A 21,037-nucleotide genomic window follows, 5' to 3' on the forward strand; every position below is an offset into this window, starting at 1 on the left:
TTATTAGGCCTGGATTTATTCCTCCTCTCACAGATTTCATACCTGCTGCTGGGTATTTCACTGTTGGAGAACATCCTGCCTGCAAGAAAGCTTGTGGGTTCAAGTTAGATGCTTGTGGCAGGATCAGCTCTGAGAGCCTTTTTATTCCTTCCCTGGCATTTTGTTTCAACAAGGGGATTTACCTTCCTCCCAATGGGGTTAATAGTAGTATACATCAGCCAGTTCATGAAAGCATGTGAGAGATTCATTAGTAATGAACCTCTAAGTACACATATAGATATACCAAAGAAGGGTATGCATATTATGGCATATTATGTGTAGCCTGTGAATTACAGCTATTGATACTAAAGTTCTATGAAGTGGGAAATTAAAATTAAATTTTCAGTTTCTGGACATGTCAGGCAGTGCACTAAGCAAAAAAAAAGTAATAGCATCACCACTAATTGGGATTGGGGGTGCAGCATGTGATGAAAACTGTTCTGCAAGCAGATGACAGATTTTAAACTTTGTATGAAATATAATGTCAAGTACAGACAGATGAACACATTTGCCTTTATCGTAGCAGGGGTACTCCACAGACCATGGCGTATAACTGAAGAACAATAAGAAAGTCGCTCTTATTTTCAAGAGAAGATACTATGCTTCAGTGAGATGCAGAGCAACTCCTATTTTTCAATGGATTAAATGGAAACTAAAAAGAACTTGACACTTTATGAAGCTGAATAGACAAGTCATTGTGCTTGCTTTGCCATTTTAAGTGTTTTTCTTTTGGGAAGCAGCACAAGAAATCCTGGAAATTACAAAGACTGAATGATTGGTGTTATTACAGTTGCATTTTGCTGTGCCAAGAAATAGGTGATCTAATAGTATAAAGCTGATGATGTATAGTGGGATTAATCCCTAGCAAGATAGAGTATATGTGATCTCTTGTTGAGAACATGTAACAATTATTTCAGTCACTGCCCAAACATTTATTTGGGTAGCAGATGGTATCAGTTTGTTGTCTTTTTTTCCATTTATTATGGATAATCACATGTTTATGTCATATATAATGTTTCATTTTTTGAAAAGCTGTAGTTGCCCAGTAGAGGAGCCAGGATGGAGCTCTTGGGATATGAGGAGGCATTTGCTGAGAGAGAATAACTTTCTGGATCATAAAGGACAGACAGGTTGGGGAAGCATGATGGTGGCCAAGGAATAAGCTCTGTGTATAGCAGAGACCAGGTGTCTGCTGAGAACAGCAGGAACTGAGGCTTCAGAAGGACTTTCCCTAGAGACTCAAAGGAGACTGGAGGCTCTTCTGCAACTCTGGAACTCGCTGATGTGCTGGACTGAAAGCAAGCCTAAGCAAAGAGAATTCATCTATGAGAATGTAGTAGGCAAGATGTAGATACTATAATGTATCTACATTAAAATTGTTTTAATTTTCCTCATATTGAGTTTTCTTCCCCCAGAATCACCTGTTGTAGTGTCTATTCTAATAAAACCTATCTTTCCTGTTTAAAAGCTGTTTTGGAGGGTTCACTGTGGGAGGGGAAAAAGGTTTGAGAAGTTTGACCTCACAGCTCTGGCCACAGCAGAGCCCCATTGCAGTGCAGCACATGGTTAAAGTAAACCTACATCATTGGGATGGCTGTGGCACCAGATTCCCATCTATTACAACTTGGCACATTACCAGCTTATACAACTGTTTAGATCTTCCCTGTGGTTTTTCTCATTTTTATAGCATACTTTTCTGCATATTTACAATTAGGTTAACATAGAGCTCATAGTCATTAAGAATTTACTTACATTAATATTTTCAACTATTCTTTAAAATGTAATTAATTTAGATTGTGATTAATAAAAATAAGCTGAACCCTTTTCTTCAAACATCCATGGTTTTACAAAGCTGGTTAGAAACTATGTAATTAAATTTAATTCAGATCAGAGTTAAGATCCAAAGATACATAGATAAAGGAAATAGTTTAAAATAGGTTTACATTCTTTCAGACTTTCATTTCCCAAAGTGTTTTGAACTAGAATTTTACTGAAAGGACTATGTAATAAATTGGGGTTGTGGCCGCTCTTTCATATGTGAGGTTAAATGTGATAGGTTATTGGATGCTGTGTAAAAAGTTTAAAATGTTATGACATGCTGCAGAAATTGAATTGAGGTATCATATTTAAATATTTGATAACTGAAATTGATAAATTTGGGCTGGGTTTTGTTGCTGAGTATCTTCATTTTACTATGTCAGTGTCTGTGTACTTTTGGATAGCTCTTGTACAAAAGATTTTACTTGTAGTTTCTGCTCTTTGATACTGCTTTATCACAGGGGAAAACTAGATATCAGTTTTCCATTAGATTGCTTATCATTTAATAGTCTGTGGTCTTGCAGTCTAAATAACTTCTTATGCTTTACACTGTTTTAGCTGGTAGATTTGGAAAGAAAATTTTTAATGCTGAACGGGATTTTAAGATTGCAGCTTTTCTTATCATTTCTGTTGTATTCTGAGCAAAGGAAGAGCTTTGGATTTTTTAAGCATTGGTTGAAAACCATCTCTGGGGAGGGGGGGAAATACTTTAAATAAAACTCTGAATGTGTGTTTGTGTCCTGCAAAGTTAAAGGAAAATCAGAGGGTTTAAGTGTAAATATGACATGAAATGTTCAAAACGTTTCCAGGGTTTTTTGATATAAACATTACAAATCTCCTCTTCTAATTCATGGTGATGCTTTCTGTTCAAATACAAAGGTGTAATCTTATTAGCTAAAGACTAAGACGATTTCTGTATTTAGTAGCAATTAGTCTTTGTGGCTGCTGAACTGTAGAAACTCCATAGACAGCTTTAGGATCCTTAAGCGTTTCTGATTGAGTAGCCTTCAAAAGAGTTACCATTTGCCATTGAATCTGTTCTTCTTTCATGTCTGTGAATGTACTCAGCTCCGTGATTTTATTTTCCTCACAGAGATACTGTAACTGAATCAACAGTGGTTTAGAGGAGCCCCTGAGCCCATTTAGGAAGTGCTGTGTGATGCCTCTGTACAGTGGTGACTGATTCAGATTGTTTGCACACCATCCCAAAAAAAAAAAACAAAATGAATGAAGACAGTGAGCTTGAAATTTAAAAAATAATGTGAAAGATCAATAAGAGGTCAAAATATTTGCTTTTGTTTAAAAATTAATTCGTTGAAGGATGCAGAATCTGTATCAGAAAAGCTTCTTAAGAAACCTTGGGGGCTTCATCAAGCATGGCTTTTTGCATGAAGTAGCAGGAGGCTGAAACGTTATTGTAAAAATTAATTTATTAGTTGGAATGGTTTCTAGTATCTCCTGGATGCATTAGGTCAGTGTATGAGTGGCTGAGTCTACATATCAAAACGCAAAGCAAGTTCGGAGTCTCTTTCATCATATATCCAGGTGGGATTGTGAACACTCACTGCTGTGTGCTGAAAGATCAGAGAAGCAGCAGAGGGTAGGTAGTGGGATCTTCCATTTATCTCTGTTCATTTATCCCTTCCATGTGTGTTCACATCAGGATGTTGTGAAAAGTTCATACCCAAGGCATTGGTTAGTGGGGCTCTGAGAGGAAATGTGGCTCTTTGTTCTGGATGGAGTTTGACTCACAAGAGGCACATGGCTACAGCAAGCATTAGGTTCAACATCCTACTCAAACAACAACAGAAAAAAACAACAAAAAAAACACAGCAGTTGTGATCCATTTTGAGAAGGGACATTACACAAAAATAAAGATACTTGCTAAAAAGAACCTAAAAAAGATAAGAGAGCTGTACCAGGTGGTGTGGAAGCTACTTAAGGACACCGTATGTGATATTCGAGGCCAGCATCCACCACCTGTCATGAAAGCCCTGGGGAAAAGTGAAAGGAAAACAGCAGAGCTAGACAACAGAGTAAAGGAAGTTGTTACAAAGAAGTTGATGTCCTTTAAAAAGCTCAATTCACACCCAAATCATATTTTAAATGTAAAAACAGGGTAAGACAGGCTAAGGCATATTTGAGCAAATGCTACAAAGTCTTCTGAGCCAATGATTGTGCTGTAGAAGGAGTACTTAAAGAGGGCTGTTTCAGAGAAGTTAAAGAAATTCTTTGATGTTATCTGTGGGGAAAAATCGTGAGGAATCCCATGCTGGAACACTCTTGGGCTTTCTCAGAGGATATGTTAAACTGAAGTGATTTAATGGTCATGCAATAAGAGAAACAATAAAATCACTGGTACCAGATTTTATTCACCTAAAATTTCTGAAAGAATTCAAGGGAAATTAAAATGCCTACATTACTTATAGTGCTGCATAACCACTTACTTTTCAAATTGCCATGTTATCAGAGACTTTGTGGCTGGATAGTGTGATGCCAGTTTTTTTAAACAGTTCTTAAATCATCAGGGACCTGCAAACCTGTAATCCTGGTGTTTGCTTTAGGCAGTTTAGCACAAATTATAATGCAAAATAAGATTTGTGGATGCTGGGAAACCTGTGATCTGCATGGGAGAGATCAGTGTGAGATTTGCAAAGAGGAAATGTCTAAGTATCTTGGAATTCTTTGAAGAGCCAGGGAATATGTAGATAAGGGTGCTACAGCAGATGTGGTTTCCTTGAATTTCCACAAAGTTTTTGATCAAGCCCTTCACAGGGGGCACATGGACACAGCATGAGAAACAAAGTCCCAGAATAGGTAAATGAACAGAATGCAGTGGTTCTCAAAACAGGGAGGTCACAGCTGGAGGCTTGAGTTTTATAGATGGTCAAGTAAAGAGTGGAGTCCGAAGGTGTCCTGATAGCTACAAAGATATTGACTGCGCTAAAGACAAGAGTTGGGTGCAGCATGATCTCACATTGAGTGATCTTTCAAAAATTGGACATGAAACACATTTTAGATAGTTGTCAAGTGATTTTCTTAGGAAAAAATAACCAGCCAAAACCCACCTGCAAAATGGCTGGCTCAGAACTAGCTGTTGCCAAGCAGGAGTAAGATTTTGCAGTATGATAAATAGCTGTGAAAACATTTCAGCACTCAGCAGCATTCAAAAAGCAAATAAAGCAATGGCAATTATTAGAGTAAAAAGTACAAAAGAAGAAACATCATTATACCAATGTATAAATCCTTAGCTTGAATGCAGCTTATGACTGCTGCCTGATAAATGTTATAGTACTAGGTAGATGTTGGTTGTGACCAAGTACAGTTCCTCTTACAGCAGAAGTTTGACATAGCTTATAAGTAAGGCAAATTCATAGGTATATACAGTCAGATAAACATTTAGGATTAAAAACTGTTGCAGACCATGATATCTGCCTTTAACTATTATTGCCATTACTGTTAATTGGATTTGTGGTAAATCCAAGAGGTAGTACTCTGTTGTGCTATGTAGCATTTGCTAGTTTCATATGAATTCTTCACTTGTGAATATACAGACATAGCATGAATGTTCAAAGAAGAGATAGTCCCTATCCCTGTCCAGTCTTTTGCAATTTTCTCTGATGTCAAAAGATTACTAAGACCTTTGGAGTGTGCTTTCTTCTGACTTCAAATTATGATTTGAAACAATTTCCTAAAAAAGTTTAAAAATATTAGTGTCATCTTGTGCTCCTGAGATCTTTCCAGTTTGGCTTTTATTCTAATGAGCCATTACGTTTTATTGCATTTGTTAGCCACAGCTTTTCACTCTTGGCCAAGTTATAGCTGCTGTTATTTTTAGTTCCAAGTAAGATACCATTATTTTTTTCCCTTGCAAGATCCTAAACCAAAATTAAATTCCTCTGCATTGACTGCTTGGTACACCGTGGGAAAACCATCCAGTATATCAGGGAGAAGAAAAGAGTTTAATCTGGGTGAAAAAGTAGGGCAGTCATACGTCCTGTTTCATCTGATCAAAAGAGCAAAGTTACTGTGAGCAACATCTGGAAAGCCTACTGTGGGACTTACTTGGTCCTTGAGCAGGAGAGCCAGCTGCAGTATTGACTGGAGTCAACAGAGGTTTCTAAAGCTCATAGGATATTCTTTGACTATCTTTTCCTTGGTCTGCTGTATTTATTATTTTTTTTAATGGGCTGTTCTAAAGGCTTGTTCTACTAATATTTAGGGACCTGATTTTCAAAAATCCCTAGTATTACCAGCTTATTCTCAGATACCCAAAGCCATATATCAGTTTGACACACCGTGGAACTTTATCTGCCTTTTACTTGCAAACACCTAAGTAAATAGCCTCCCACTGTTCATTGTCTTCTGTGATGCTATCCCTGAGTGTTTCCATCTGACATTGTCTGAAGGAACTGAAATAATACAGATATACTTGAGGAAGCTCATCTTTTCAGTCACAGAATTGCCACCAATGTGTTTGTGCTGACGGTTAGTCTGAATGGGAGTCAGCCCACAGTCAGCTGTTTCTCTTAGCTTTGGATTTGATCTATTCATGTCTCCAGCTGCCTTGATGATAAGTACAAACTAACTTGCTAATATAATAGAAGTTAATAAATAAAAATCAGCTTCTTCAGAGTCTTAATGTAAATCACTATTTTTATTATTTTCTGGTTTTCCTTGAAGATGTAAACTGGATGTGCTGACTTTTCATTATCAAAATTCAGTAAGCAGTATCTAGAAACCGAATCCTCTGTTTCATTTCAAGTCTGTTTTTTGGCATATTTCTGCCTTTGGTGTGTTAAGGAGACACACAGTTTGCATGGAGAAAACTTTTTAATGTTTCAAACCAGATGAGATAGACAGTTAGAGGATGACTTTTTTCTTTTGGTGCTGATTTTCCTTTTCAGGCAGCTCATTCCCACTTCCACATCATTCTGTCAGTCAGGCTAGCGTGACTGTGCAGCTGCATGGTCAATTGCATCAGGAAAGTAATCTGGACAAAAACAATCCAGAAAGGGGAAAAGCAAAACCAGTAAACACCAAAAAAATCTGTTATTTTAAACTCTGAACAGTTCTTATGGAGGAAACGTCAGGAAGCTGAAATAAATCCTTATGAACTTATGACTATGGCTGGAAAATGTATATAGGCATTCTGTCTGGAAGGCACTTTGCTCAGTCTGAGAGGGCACCAGGTCCAGACTAAACAGGTTAAAGCCAATTGCTCCTGCATAATTGGATTATGTGATAAATTAGGGCACTTGTGGAGCAGAGGCAGGTCTTAGGAGGGAGAGAGGAGACAGGCTATTATGGAAAAGAAGGAAAAAAAATCATCAGTTTTTGTGGAATTAGGACAAGCTGTTGCTGCAGGTGTGGCTATAAGTTAGTGTAGTCCAAAAGCTGATACTCCTATCGACGTTGTGTGTGTATTCAGCACCTTAAAATTGCTTATGTAGCATATAGTCCCTGCATTCGTTACAATTATGCTGCTTTGACATAGCAAACCTCTTCATACAGAGGGAAAAATTACTGGAACAAAATTTATACCTAGTGACATTCTTTTAGGCTTCCCTACTAGTTCAATGTGTAGAGAATCAGTTTTGGTTTTGTTTCATAAAACAGTGGATTTTGTTAGTAAAAATCAGTGTGATGAGCAGACTCGTGTTAAGAAGCACCATCCTCCATATTGTTAAATTTTGTAAAAGAGACTGATTCTTGTCAGTTGTTGAAAGCATCTAGTCCAAATTCATTGTCTACATTTCCTCTGAAGTTAAAGGAAAGGAAGAAAGAGATGAAGACCTTCAGGGTGCTTTTCTATCCCAGCTGGTTTAGGATGAGGTAAATTGCTTTCTGAAGATGCTAGCATCTCTTGGTTTATCAGAGGGAGCATAGGTCTAAGTATGCACTAAGTGTTTTCTTTTCAGATAGCTAAAGTTGTGGGAGGTGAATCCCACAGAACATTTAATTTGTTAAGATCACTGTGTGGGCTGTGACCTAAACATTATGGTTTATATTTCTTGTACAACTCTTAGTTATATTTTAGCATAGCTGTTATAATCAGGTAGTCTTTGTGGCTATATAAACAACCAGCTCTTGAATCCCACTAAGACCTGGACTCCTGTGCATGCCACACACTTATGAATTCAATAAGCTAACTGAACTGTTTGTAAAACAAGTACTTTCTTCTATTTGCTTGTGAAACTGCTCAGATTAATTAGATGTCCCCTTGTTCTTGCATGAGGAGACAGAGACAGAGCCCATGTTATTATTCTTTCTTTCAAGTCAAATCATACAAATCTTTTTGAAGTTTCTTTCTCTGATATCTTCTTTAAGAGTCCTTCTCTTGTCTGCCAGAGTGTAACTATGCTGGGATTATGCTAAGAAACAAGTGTTACAAGCTTGAAGAGTACAACAGATTTGTATAAGGTTTGGAATATTTTTCCTGTTACTTTCCATCCTCTTTCTTATGTATGCAAACAAGGTGTTTGCTGTTTTGCTCACTGATACCCACTGAGCAAATGTTTTCCTTGAGCTTTCCATATGGATGCACAGGTCTGGCTTTTGTTTTGTTTTTCCCAAACTGGTAACAGTTCACTCTAATCCTAGCAGTGAGTTGTTCAAATTAATCCCTTTTGTGTGCATTGCTTTGCCATTTGTCAACTTCTAATTTAATCTGTTCCTGATGTTGAGTCACTAGGAGCTCCCATGCATGAAGCAGTAGATACTAAAGAGATACTAAAATATGAGGCAAAGAATGACAAAAACTGCTAGAGGAATGCCAGTTTAAGTCCTCAAGAGAACTTGGTAAAGTCTTGTGTTTGATTTGTTTTCTGTGTTGGAGAAAATTTAGCACAGTTCTGATTCCCTTTCATTGGGTATTTATCTTAATAACATACACATCAGAAGACTACATTCATTCTGCCTTTTGACAGCTTTCAGACCTTCTGCTGTCCTGAGCTACCAAGGATAAGCCAACTTCTGGATTTGACTCACCTTAAGCCCTGTTCTGCCTTCTGCACCAGTTTTTTCAAGTGTCTTCAAACTAGCTGGGGGCTCTTGGCAACACAACATACTGTAGTTTTGCTGAGATTTAGTGATTCATGGATGTTTAAAGAGTACATTGGGCCACTTTGCTGAGAGCACAGATTAGAGCAGCTTTATTAGCAAACAGTGTGGTTCAGGTTAACAGAGGACTGAGAAATTTCACAGAACAATATATCTATGTTTACAGTGAAATTCACCTATTATAACATGAAAATCCAAATTAGATCTTAAGATGAAACACTGATATTTTGTTTATGGCATCTTTCACCATTCATATCTGCCTTCAGTTCTGATATTTTATTCCTACAGGACGACACAGAAGTTATTTTTCCCACATCCCATATGTCCAAATCATGTAAAAAGATATTTAGCTCAAATGCCATGCATGCAAAACATTCCACTCTGTGGGTATGAGGTGACGTTTGGTGTGTCTTTAACATGCTGTGGTGTTCAATTACAATACAGCAAATTTATTTTTGTGCAGCCTTCTTCATAGAAAGTATGGAAGATTGCTTTGCAGTGAGTCATCTGTCAGCTAAAGAACTAAAAGTCTTGCAGTGATATTTAAAGAGAAAAAGTGGCTCAGAGCTGACAGAGTTCAAGACAGAAAAAGAAACAGAAACGAAACAGAGGGCCTCCAACCATGGAGAAAATAGAGGCAAAGACTGGTAGGGGGAGGAGTGATGAGAAAACCAAACAAACCGATAATGTCAGAGGCGGTTCAGGCGATTTTGCATACCATTTGGAAATAAACATTGGGCTTCAGGTATCTCTCCTGCTCTGTGTCAAACAAAGATTCTTTGACCGTAAGGGAATGGCGTAAAACTAGGTAAATAAGGGATTGGCATAAAACCAGATAAATAAGAGCACAGGGCTCAGAGCACTTTGAGGAATTTAGAAACATGCAGGTAGAGGCTAAGGAAAGGATAAATGGCTTAACTTCCTAGAGCAAGACTTTAGAGCAACGCTGGCATTTTGCGCTCCATGATTGTTTAAATGTCTGAGGAGTTTGATAGGTTGTGAAAGAGGGTATTTCAGTTAATCAGGCAGGAATATGGACTTCAGCAGCACTGCAGTAAAGGGAAGATGGATTCTGGCAGTCTTCCCTTGCTAGTGCCAGGAGGGTTTACACTTAGAAGTGAGCGTGTGGGAGGGGCAGCCATTTCAAGGTCAGAGAAGACTTCAGAACTCTGGCTCTGTGTACAGGGATAAGATCTGAGTAAAGAAGCATGAAAGCTGTCTTCAAGAGCAGGAGGGACTTCTTTCCCATGACATTTGAGCCTTTTGAAGAATTAGCTAGGAAGGAAATTATAATGTAGCAAGGGAATGACAGACCAAGACAGGCTGTTAAGGAGATCAGAGATTACTTGCCAAGGTCACTGATGCCTTGCATGCTTTCCCCATAAAGTTGATGTCCAAAGCAAAGCTAGCATTAAGATATCCCAAAGGAGGAAGATGTTTAAGGAGGAGAAAGTAGAAGAATCAGAAACACATCTCGTGTTTTTAAGGCACAGCACTATCGTAGAGGGATATAGTAGATATAAACGCTGTCATCTTTTATTGTGAATCATATGCATTCTTCTTGCATTCTTGGTCAAGTCTACCAATTAGTGTTGTGGGGCTCTTGAGGCAGCTCCGTCATTCCATGTGCCTCAGCTTGCCTGTACTGTTTTTTGTCCTGGCAGTTCTTTTGACCTCACTCTCTGTACAGAGCTTTATTTTCTGCCTTGAAAAAGTAAATGTGATGTCAAGTATGTAGCATGAAGGACAGTACAGTCTTTATTGAAAGCAGAAGGGAGAAGAACTTGACTTCTTACTCAATGCATTCATAAAAGTTGGCTTTGACACTGTAGTACTAAAAGGCATTCCAAGCATAAAAATAAGGTTAGAGCCAGTCCAATGTCACAGAATTTGAAGGGAGTAATATTTCATTGTATGCAGTTCTAAAATGCTTATTACAGATCTTCTTATTTACAACTATCATGTCTCTTTTAAATCTGCAGAGGAGGAATATCAGGGACAAACCAAGAGAAAGCGCATTCGAAGGAAGAAACAAAAGAGCAGCTTACAAAACTCTAATAATTTACGTGGAGAACAAACAGATTCTGGAATGCAAGAGACTCTTGTTCGAGATAATTTACAGCTGCAGCAGACAGACAGTCCCAAAATAAGCAAAAACAAAAAGAGGAAAATGAAAAAGAAGCGACAGAAAGAAAAAATGAGAGCAGCTGGCTTGGTAACAAAAACTACCGGTGTGGATTTTACTTATCAGCCAACCAAAAACAACAGAGAAGAAGCAGCAGGCTTAAAAGACATAGTTGAAAAGACAGATAGTATTCTGGACTTCCTGCAGGCAACACAACAAATTTATTTTGCTGACAGTATGTACCACTCTTTCTCTTTATTACCACGTAGGGGAAAATAGATGTGCAGTTATTGTTCCTGTAGAATGGGGCAGATCTAATAGAGAAATGTCCCTTTTGAGCTTGGTAAGACATGCAAGTACTTCGTATTTATCCTGTTTTTTGGTGTGTACATGAATATGTAAGAATCCACATCAATATGAAAAACAGTGGTCATAATCTCTTTGTTTCTCTGTCTTTGAAAATATACATAATATTCTTTGCTCTTTTTTAAAACTTCCAGCACACTTGGGGTAAGTGTAATGGTTAAAATGGAACAAATTCTTCGTTCCTCTATAAGCAATCATCCAGAAGGATTGGTTGCTTTCAGAGAGCTTCAAATGAGGGCAATAAGTGCTATCCTACACTACTTTCAGCCTTACTATCTCTGAACCAACCTACTTTTCAGAACGTCCTGCTTCCCAGGAGGAAATTGATTTGAAAAATATAAGGAAATCTAGACAGACAGCATCCAAGAGGAAAGGGGAAGAAGCTGTTAGCAGTGGGAAAGCATATTGGCATAAAGCACTTGTGAATGAGATTAAATTGATGCTCAATGCACATTCCGTAGCACTTTAGAAAGGATTGCGTGGATGTTATCCCTAATGATGCATTGAATTTTCATCTGGCCACTAAAATCAGAGAAATTCCTACTCTATTTTTCTTTTGTTGCCTTCCTAAAAGCTGCTTGTATGGTGGTTATGTTAAATGCTTTTCAGCGATAATGAATTTTTAACGGTAAGTGCTATAGTACTTACACGTACATACACCAGATTATGTTGGTATCATGTAGAATTAAATATGTTTTCCTAAGGGCAACCTGGCTTTAGATGCTTAGCTCAGAACATAGCTTTAAAATGGTAACTGTCTTGTAAAACTGAAAAAAAACAGTGAAAAAGTTTTCAAAGGGTATGGCCTTGACTGTCTCTGTGAAGCTGAATGAAGAATATTAAACAGCTTACCTATCTGTATGAGTCCATCTTAAGTCAGAGCTATCAGCATCCATTCCCATAAAATTCATCTTTAGACTACAGAATGACTTTAAAAACCCTGTTAAAATGACATCAGGGATTTCATGTTAATTATTTTCTCTTCTCAAGATTTATGCATAGAATTTTTTTGCTTACTGATAATTTTCTGCTGTGTCAGGTCTTCACGTTAAGCCTAGAATTGGAAATCCATCCTACTGTCTGGCTAGTGTACCTCCATCACCAAAAATAAGAATTTTGCTACGTCTGTTGTATGGCTAATTAAATGTATGCTAAGCTACATGCATTTGCTGTAGTGGAATTCCAGAGTAACTGAGCAAGACTGCAAACTCAGTTAACGGTTCTGCTGTTAATATATGACCCAGAACAGAAACTTGGTCAGTTTTCCATAATTCTAAGAAAAAGTGTTGAGGTTCCAGCTTTCCTAGAAGTCAGATTCAGGTTTTGGCAGACCCCCAGTGTCAAACTTTCAGATCAGAAGGTTGAGCCAGTGAGGACCTTGGACTCCAGGGAGAGAGATTCTTAGGTAAAAGTAAGTTCATCTGCAGATAAGATGTCACATCCATAAATCAGAGTGTGACTAACTTCCTTGTTAGGCAAATCCCAGTTTATATATAGAACTGACATTATGTTGTTTGCTTTTTCTGATTGAGTGACTTGAACACTCCCCCATTTTTTCTTTAGACAAAATTGGAAGATATTGCTTTTAGCAGCATTTTCGAATGGTCTCGTAGGTTATACTGCTTTTACTTCCATCAGAAAGGTGAATTGGAAACATTTGTTCCTTTCAGTTGGCTTGCAGATAAAAAACAGAAGAATTAAAATGAGCCTGGCTAAAGGGACAGACTAGACTTTGTTACTGGAATGGAAGAATGAATTTATGCTTTAGTACTGTAGAAATAATATGTGTCCTTCTCTGCTGTAATACATGCTGTAATATCTGCTCTTTAAATAGAAATGTAAAAGTACAATTACAAGATGCCTCCAGAAGTGCTTTGCAGCAGAGTTGCTCCCTATCTCCACGTGTGTGTATACTTTTAAAATACACAATGTGCCAGGAGCGAAAACACAGTACTTTGGCCACAGCAGAGTTTCTTCATTACACATTCTTACTGTGCTAGTCTTGAAAATTTAGATTCCTCTTGCATTCCAATCAGTATGAATACTAGAGTCCTTTTTACTTTTGGAATTTGATACTTTGTCCTCTTACCATTGTTTTAATATTTAAGAAAAAATGGGAGGAACAAGCTGCTCCCTAGTGTCAGATATTTGTACATTATAGTAAAAAGGAAGATGCTGTCTTTGAAAAGAAATTCTAATTTCAAATATTCTCTGTACTTACTGAACATTTTTAATCTGGCTTTCCAATTGTTTTTTTCAGATAAATCAAGATGCACAGATTCTGCTGTAAATGCAGCAGCTGCCCAAGAACTTTTGCAGTATCTTGAATCTCGCACCATCTCTTCCTCAGATGTGACACTTCTACATCGGTTGAAATCCCTTGTATTGCTACAGGATATTGAGAGATTGAAGGATGCTTTGAAACAGTTCCAAGAACAATCCATGATGCCTCCTGGTAGGTACCCATTCACTTACATTCATTCTCTGATGTTCTTTATTGTGTGGATTAAAATTCAGATTTGTCCAGTTGGTTGTTTTTTTATTAAGAAGCTATAAGTAGTTACATAGTGGTAAATATATGCTTATACAAGATCTGAAAGCATAATTCCCAGTGAAAATACAATGAGATTCACTGTTTCTTGTTTGGTTATAATCAGTATAGAAACTTTTCATACTTTGCAGCACCTATAGATTACAAAATTATTCAGGTTCTTAAAACAATATTTTTAAAGTTGTAATTGTTTTACATTCTCTTTGGACTTTTTAAATCACAGGAATTAACTTGTTTATCTTGGAGATTTCACTCATCCAGTTAAACATTAATTTTCCATGCATAAGAATCAATAAAGCTCATCATTTCATCTTGGTCACCTACGTGGCTTCTTTAACACATCAATTTTGCATGCCAAAGTTTGATTTACAGATTTAGTTTTGTTTAAATACGAACTTCTGGTTTAAGTTTCTAAAAAATTTGATTATGTAAAAACATAAAGTCACTCTTTATAAAAAATACTTTAGAAAGTCATTCATAAAAAGAAAAATTATTCAGTTACTAAATCTTTTCATCCCTGAGGCACAAGTCTGATTTCACTCATGCTTCTTTTGTTCTCTATTATAACCCCTATAATTTTAGTAGAATTTCTTCTTGGATGGTTAATAGTTCCTCAAGTGAATGTGGGATCAGCACATGGTGCATTGAAGGTATAACAATTCATTTTACAAGTAGTCTTTGTTTAAAAAGTCACTGTTGCTTGTCATTAGCACTTTTGTTGCAGCATCAGACAAATCTATAGGTGTGCTGAATTGTCTTGACTCCCAAAGAATTTAATCACAGTTGAGAGCACTTGCTATGGCATGAGGGAATCTCAACCATTTTAGATTGTGACCAAGTCTTTTGACAAGTAATGACTGAGCTGGTAGTAGTGTGGCAACAGAGTAAATATAACCATAGCCATCAGACGCTTAGCAGTAACATTCAAAGAGACTGCTGCTTGCAATATCATTAAATAATTTACTGATACTGGCTAAAGATCCCAGTCAGAACTGGAGCCTACTACATGCTGTGCGTTGTGAAGACAGAAAAGAGAGAATTCCTGCCTGTAGCATTAATCATAGCTGATCACATTTCACATTTTGAAAAGGACACTTTTACAGAAGTGCATATGTATTCTTTAAAATGCTGATATGGAGTATGACAACCCTTGAGGTTCTGATTGATAGATCTGAAATATCCACAGATACATGGACCAAAATCCTTCTGTGCATTCAATAATTAATTTCAAGCCTAGATTCTATGATCTTAATTATAATCAGATAGTCTCATTGGATCTAATACACATTTGCGAACTAAGTAGGACTCATCAGGTCCTTTATTAAATGACCTAATTCAGCTTCTGTTGATTAAATCAAAATGGAACTATTGAAGTGACCACATTCAGGATATTCTTTACAGGTGCTATCCAAATTCTGCTCAATACAGTGGGAATATTGTTTAGCTTTGCAGCCTTGAGGCAAGCTGCTCTGTTTACTTTAATATAGCAAAACATGTCAAACTGAAGAGAGAAAAGGAAAGAAGAAAATTAGAAACAAATCCATGCAACTACCCTAATTTTTTTATGTATGTGTCTCTTGAAAAGTAAAAGACAATTTTCTGAGTGACTGTCCTGCTGACAACTAAGTACCACACAGCTGCTTGTTCACTCCCCCCAAAAAAATGTAAACCCCATGGTTGAGATGAGAACAGTTTAGTAATGGAAACCAAATAAAATATAATAATAATAGGAAAAAAGAGAGAGGAATAAAACCCAATTACCCCAAGTGATGCACAATACAGTTCCTCACTACCTGCTGACCAATACCCAGCCCAACCCAGGCAGCGGTTGGTCCCTTCTGGGTGGCTCCCCCCAGTTTATACACTGAGCATGTGTTGTGGTTTAAGCCCAGCTGACAACCCAGAACCACACAGCTGCTTGCTCATTCTCCCCCTTTTCTCCCCCCACTCCCGGAGGAATGGGGATGAGAATCGAAAGATATCGAATACCCTTTTGGCTAGTCTGGGCAGGGTGTTCTGTGTCTGCTTCCTCACAGCTTCTTGTTCCCCTCCCCACTGGCAGAGCCTGAAACTGAAAAGTCCTTGATCAGGGTAAACATTACGTAGCAACAACTAAAACATCTGTGTGTTATCAGCATTATTCTCAGACCAAAGTTGAAAACACAGCACTGCACCAGCTACTGGGAAGAAAAATTACTGTCCCAGACAAAACCAGAACAGTGATTTTTAAAATTTCTCCATGTTTTTGATAATACAGCCTGAAGTAGTTACTCTTCCATTTGACTTTTTTTCCTTAGGAACCGTTGTCACTCCAGGCTCAGTTCTAATTCATTCCAAGTTTATGGTGTTGTAACAGTAGTAGTTGATTTGATATTCATGAGATACAACAACATAAGAAAGAGGAAAATACATTGATATAAATTATTAAAGGATATTTAAACACCTGGTAGATAATAATTTGCCTCAGCAGAGTTTAACAGTGCATTCTATTTGTAATTCTTTAATTCCAGTGAATGAGAACATAGTGCTCTCAAATTTTACCATGAATAAGGCTTTTAATTATCCTTTTTTTCCCTAATTTTGGCTCAAAAATAGGTCATCTTGCCCTTTTTTTTTTTTTTTAACTTTAAATTTCATTCCCAGTGATCAGGTGATAAAAGAGTTATTACAAAAACTTGTTGTCTCAGCAAATTCAAGTTCTTATTATAGAAATACAGGTTAGGGCTGTTTATAAAGATGTACAGTCCACTATAGTAATCTATTTTCTATTTTACAAGTTTTTCTGATTATCTTGCCTTTTTCCTGATTTGTTTGTTTTTACTGGGGCATGACGTACTAGAAGAAAAGGTCATTTCTTATTAGCATGATGAAAAGAAAACAATTTTTCTTAATTTTAGCAAGGTGTATTTTTACAAAAGAAACCTATTTTCTTCCTGGTAGTTCAAGGAGCATTATGTTAACCCTTTTTCCCATGATTATGATTCTACTCTAAGATACCAGCATGAAAGGCATAATGGGTGTTATGTTTTGCTCAGTTTTATTTTTAATTCAAGGAAGGAAAGAGTAGGAGAAAAATGAGATGTGATCTCTCCCTTTCATATAAGTGTACATTTTCCATTAGTAAACTTCACAAAGTTAACATACCATTATATGTCTTTTATTTCCTCATATATATATAAATATATATATATATGAGCAGCCAAGTCTTACTTGGGCGGTAGGCAGTTTGGCAAGTTAATGCCTGCTGTTGATGAATTTGCTTTTCTTAGCAACTTTTTACACACCCTTTAGAGTAAAGCTATGGGCTGCCCAAGGTCTGCAGACCACAAATTTAAAAACACTGTTTCAAGATCATGCTTTGGTATTTCCTTCACACCTATTAGCATGTTATTCATATTGGGAATCAGGGTTCAACCAAAAGAAACAATGAAGAAAAAAGTTTCTTTTTTGTCTTAAGCTCCTACATCCCAATATGTGCAGTCAGATCAAATAAAGGTCAAACAAGGTTGGTGGTAGGGTCTGAAAAAATATTGTAGGAAGAGAAAATCCCCAAGGAGATTAAAACAGACTGTAAAAAGGAACAAAATGTCGTATTACTATTTCCATTTATTGGGTGGTCTTTAACAAAAGGTACTTACCCCTACCTAAAGTCTTCTGGAAGTGCAGGGAAGAGAATGTTTAGAAGTCAAGTAGACACACATTTCTTGAGATGGGGGCTTGGCTGATCTCTGTCAGAAAGTTAGTGGCCATTTGCAAAAGGAAGCCAGAGACCTTCATGACCCTGCACAGTGCAGTGAGCAGAGGAGAAGAGCTGTCATTGGAAGTAATGCTCCATTTGCTGGTTGGAAACTGTATCTTTTGAAATGAGGGCTACTTAATTCCCATTTCACATCAATTATTAAAGCATAGGTGATCACCTAATTAAAAAAAAAAAAGTCATTACCTCCTATTTATTAACTCATTTAGCTTCTACTCATCGACTTAATTCCATTATCTATTAACATTTTCCCTTTGTTGGTTAGTATCAAGTCTCAGATATACTCCTCCCTTGTTGCCTAGGAAATTATCACTCACAGAAGAGCTAGAAGCTTCTTTTAACTCCCTTTTTTAGGAGGCTTGTCCTTTATATATATATCTCCATTGTGGGGAGTGAGGGGGTACATTTTGCAGACTGGAAGTAATACGGTCACTGTGTGCTAACAATGCACAGGTCCTAAAATTATTAAATTTATACTTTTTCCTTTCTTTTTTAAATTTTGAATGAACATTCAAAGAAAAGGAAATTAACTGTGAAAGCTATATTAGCATAACATTACAGAATCATTTTAAATGTGATATTATGTGATAAGTACTGTAGAATGTCCTGTCATTAAAAATAAATAAAGTCACATAGATAATCTCTGAATTAAGAAACCGTGGCATTTTGAGGTTTTAATGCAGCTGTCTGTACAAGACAACTCATTCTCAACTGGGCCTTCTGAGTGCTATTGTAAGTGAAATAGTAATGTGTGAAATTACTCTGCAGACAGAAAGGAGTGGAGAAGATTGCACTCTTTAGCCTTACCAATATGATCATGCCATTTGGATCTCCTTTTTTTAATGAATTATTGAATCATACAAATAGGACATTGCAGAATAGAACCAAAATAATTTTCTATACAAGTAACTGACCTCCTAAAAGAAAATGTACCTTTTATCTAGAAATTCATATGTATTAGCCTTTAAGCTCCAATATCTGCATTGGTTTTACTAAAATGCTAATATGGAATGGAAACAGATGTTCATACAGGTCTTTAATGTTCAGAAACGTTGTAAAGGTATTTCAGGAGGAATGTGTTTTCTTTGTTTCAGATCATACCATGATAATCACGTCTCTGTTTCACTACTGGATTACAGATATCCTTCCTGTGAAGAACAGGAAATAAACCCTTGCTTGTGTCCATATGCACTGGGTTAAAATTTAATATACAAACTCTTAACCAAGTAGCAATTGTTCAGGAAGAGCAATGTCAATGCACATTCTACACCTTCAGGTAAATAAATTATTCTTCTGTATTACAAACTCCAGAAGACAATAAACAGGGTATAACTAAATGTGATTTTTGATGGTTGGTCAAGAGTATGCGTGTTGTCTGTCTTGAGTCTTCAGCTGGATTACTATGTACATTTCATTTTAAGATAAGGGACTTAGCTGGAATGATAAAGTCTGTATCAAGTACTTTGTTTAAAAGTGTAGTGTTTTTTTGTTGTTCATAAATTGATTGTTTCTGGAGATTTTATTTCTTGACTTTTCTTGTTTATCTGATATATCTGTTTATCTGAAAAAAAATATATATTTTTATATTAAAATCTAAGCAACAATACATCTGTGGAATCCATTTTTACTGCACAAACAACTAAATTATGGAAATAAATCCATTTTTACATGGGAGTCATGTAGGAACTGTTTGGAATTATGCAGAAACTTGAATGGCATTTTCAGAAATGCTCCATGTCCCAGTCTGTTACAATGAAATGTGCTTCACTGACTGCAGAATTATGGGTCTGGGTTCTCTTACTGATCATTTTTCAGTCTTTCTGCAACTGAATTTATCCATGTGTAGACGATACGGTAAATAATATCCATGGGTGTAAAATGTTTTGAAATCCTGAATTAAAAAATGCTTCATGAGAGGCTCTTCTCTCAGCTGAGTCATTCACCTGATAGGTGGTACAAAGCAAACCATTTCTCATACCTCTGTCTTAGTTTCCTTATGAATAGGATAGGAGCAACGTATTTATCTCCTTCAACATATGCTTCAACAAGACTATATAAATATATATTTATATATATATGGCTTTTTTGCTTTGGGTTTTTTTTTCATTATTATATTCAGTGATATATTCTATTGCAAAGCATTGTTTTTAGTGATGGCCAAAAACATGTAAGAAAAACACAATCATACATCTTTCTCATTAATTCAAGAAGTTAAAAGGGGTTCAGTAACATGCTAAAGGATTGCAGATACAGAAAAAGTGGTCTTAGGTGTGGCTAAGGCGGCTGTGTGCAACTCTGGAGAACTTGGTTTGTATCTGCTAGGAAAGATATTTAAAACAGACTTTGCAGAGGGGAAACTAATGGTGTGTTCCCAGTTTTAATGCTCCTGACTTGCTAACACATAGGCACTGAACTGTAGCTGTGACGTTTCACTGAGATGCTGTGTATGTTAGTCCTACATCTGGAGAAAGAAGAAAATGCCACTTGAATGTTAAGCACTTAGGTATTCTATTGACAGACCCCACAGGAAGTTAATAATTTCATCCTCAGATTAAAGTTTGAACATCCTGCAGTAGATAAGGCCTAGGAACTGCACAAACAGGATATACTTCTTAGGTAAGCAGCATCTGTTGTATACAATGGGTATGAAAAAATAAATGAGAACATCTAATTAAACAGTATTTTGAAACACAAATACAAATCAGGTCAAATTGGAACCGTACAAACAACTATAGTACCTGCATTTCATGATACTCAAGTGACTGCTGGGGAACGCTATAATGTGGACCACAGGACCTAGGGATTCTTCCTCCATGTCCTCTAAATCCCAGGCTGGTGCACCTGGACACCGGGATGTCTCTCTGTCCCACACCAGTGGAAGAAACTACGGCTTTCATGTTTCCAGGTTCAGGCTATAGTGATGCTTACCACATGAGCAAGGACACATACACGACACTCACATGGCTGACTAGACAGTCTGCCCCAGGCAGGGCACCACCTTTAACAACACCACCCATGAGTAACCCTGACAGGACTACAAGTAGTCATCTTCTCTGGCTGACTGGAATTGAAGTTCATGAGTGAAAACACTTATGCCCTTCACTTCCTGGAATCACAAGCTTACCATTCACAGATCCCTTAAATACCAGCACAGGCCACCAGCCTTTCTCATATCCCTGCCTGGATCCTGGGCCCTCTTACCTGCCCTACAGATCTGCTCACCAACTAATCCAGCCTAACACACGCTATCACACGTTCACACACTCATCTCACAAGTACTCATGCACTTGTCTCACAGCTTTGTTTACTGCCTTAATTT

At 37.1% G+C, this 21,037-nt stretch overlaps 1 protein-coding gene across 2 annotated transcripts in view; it reads left to right on the plus strand.

Moving 5' to 3' along the window:
• Positions 1-19,791, plus strand: part of ERICH1 (glutamate rich 1) — a 75,743-nt gene extending 55,952 nt beyond the window's left edge. For both annotated transcript variants that reach the window (XM_062626274.1, XM_062626273.1), the window contains exons 4-6: positions 10,902-11,279; positions 13,671-13,865; positions 18,813-19,791. In XM_062626274.1, coding sequence (XP_062482258.1) covers positions 10,902-11,279; positions 13,671-13,865; positions 18,813-18,886 — 647 coding nt within the window. In that variant the 3' untranslated portion in view covers positions 18,887-19,791. The remainder of the gene's footprint in view (positions 1-10,901; positions 11,280-13,670; positions 13,866-18,812) is intronic.
• The last annotated feature ends 1,246 nt before the right edge of the window (positions 19,792-21,037 follow it).

Source organism: Pezoporus occidentalis, unplaced genomic scaffold (genome assembly GCF_034315485.1).
Source record: "Pezoporus occidentalis ecotype Australia unplaced genomic scaffold, CSIRO_AGI_Poc_V1 ctg29, whole genome shotgun sequence".
Taxonomy (NCBI): Eukaryota; Metazoa; Chordata; class Aves; order Psittaciformes; family Psittacidae; genus Pezoporus; species Pezoporus occidentalis.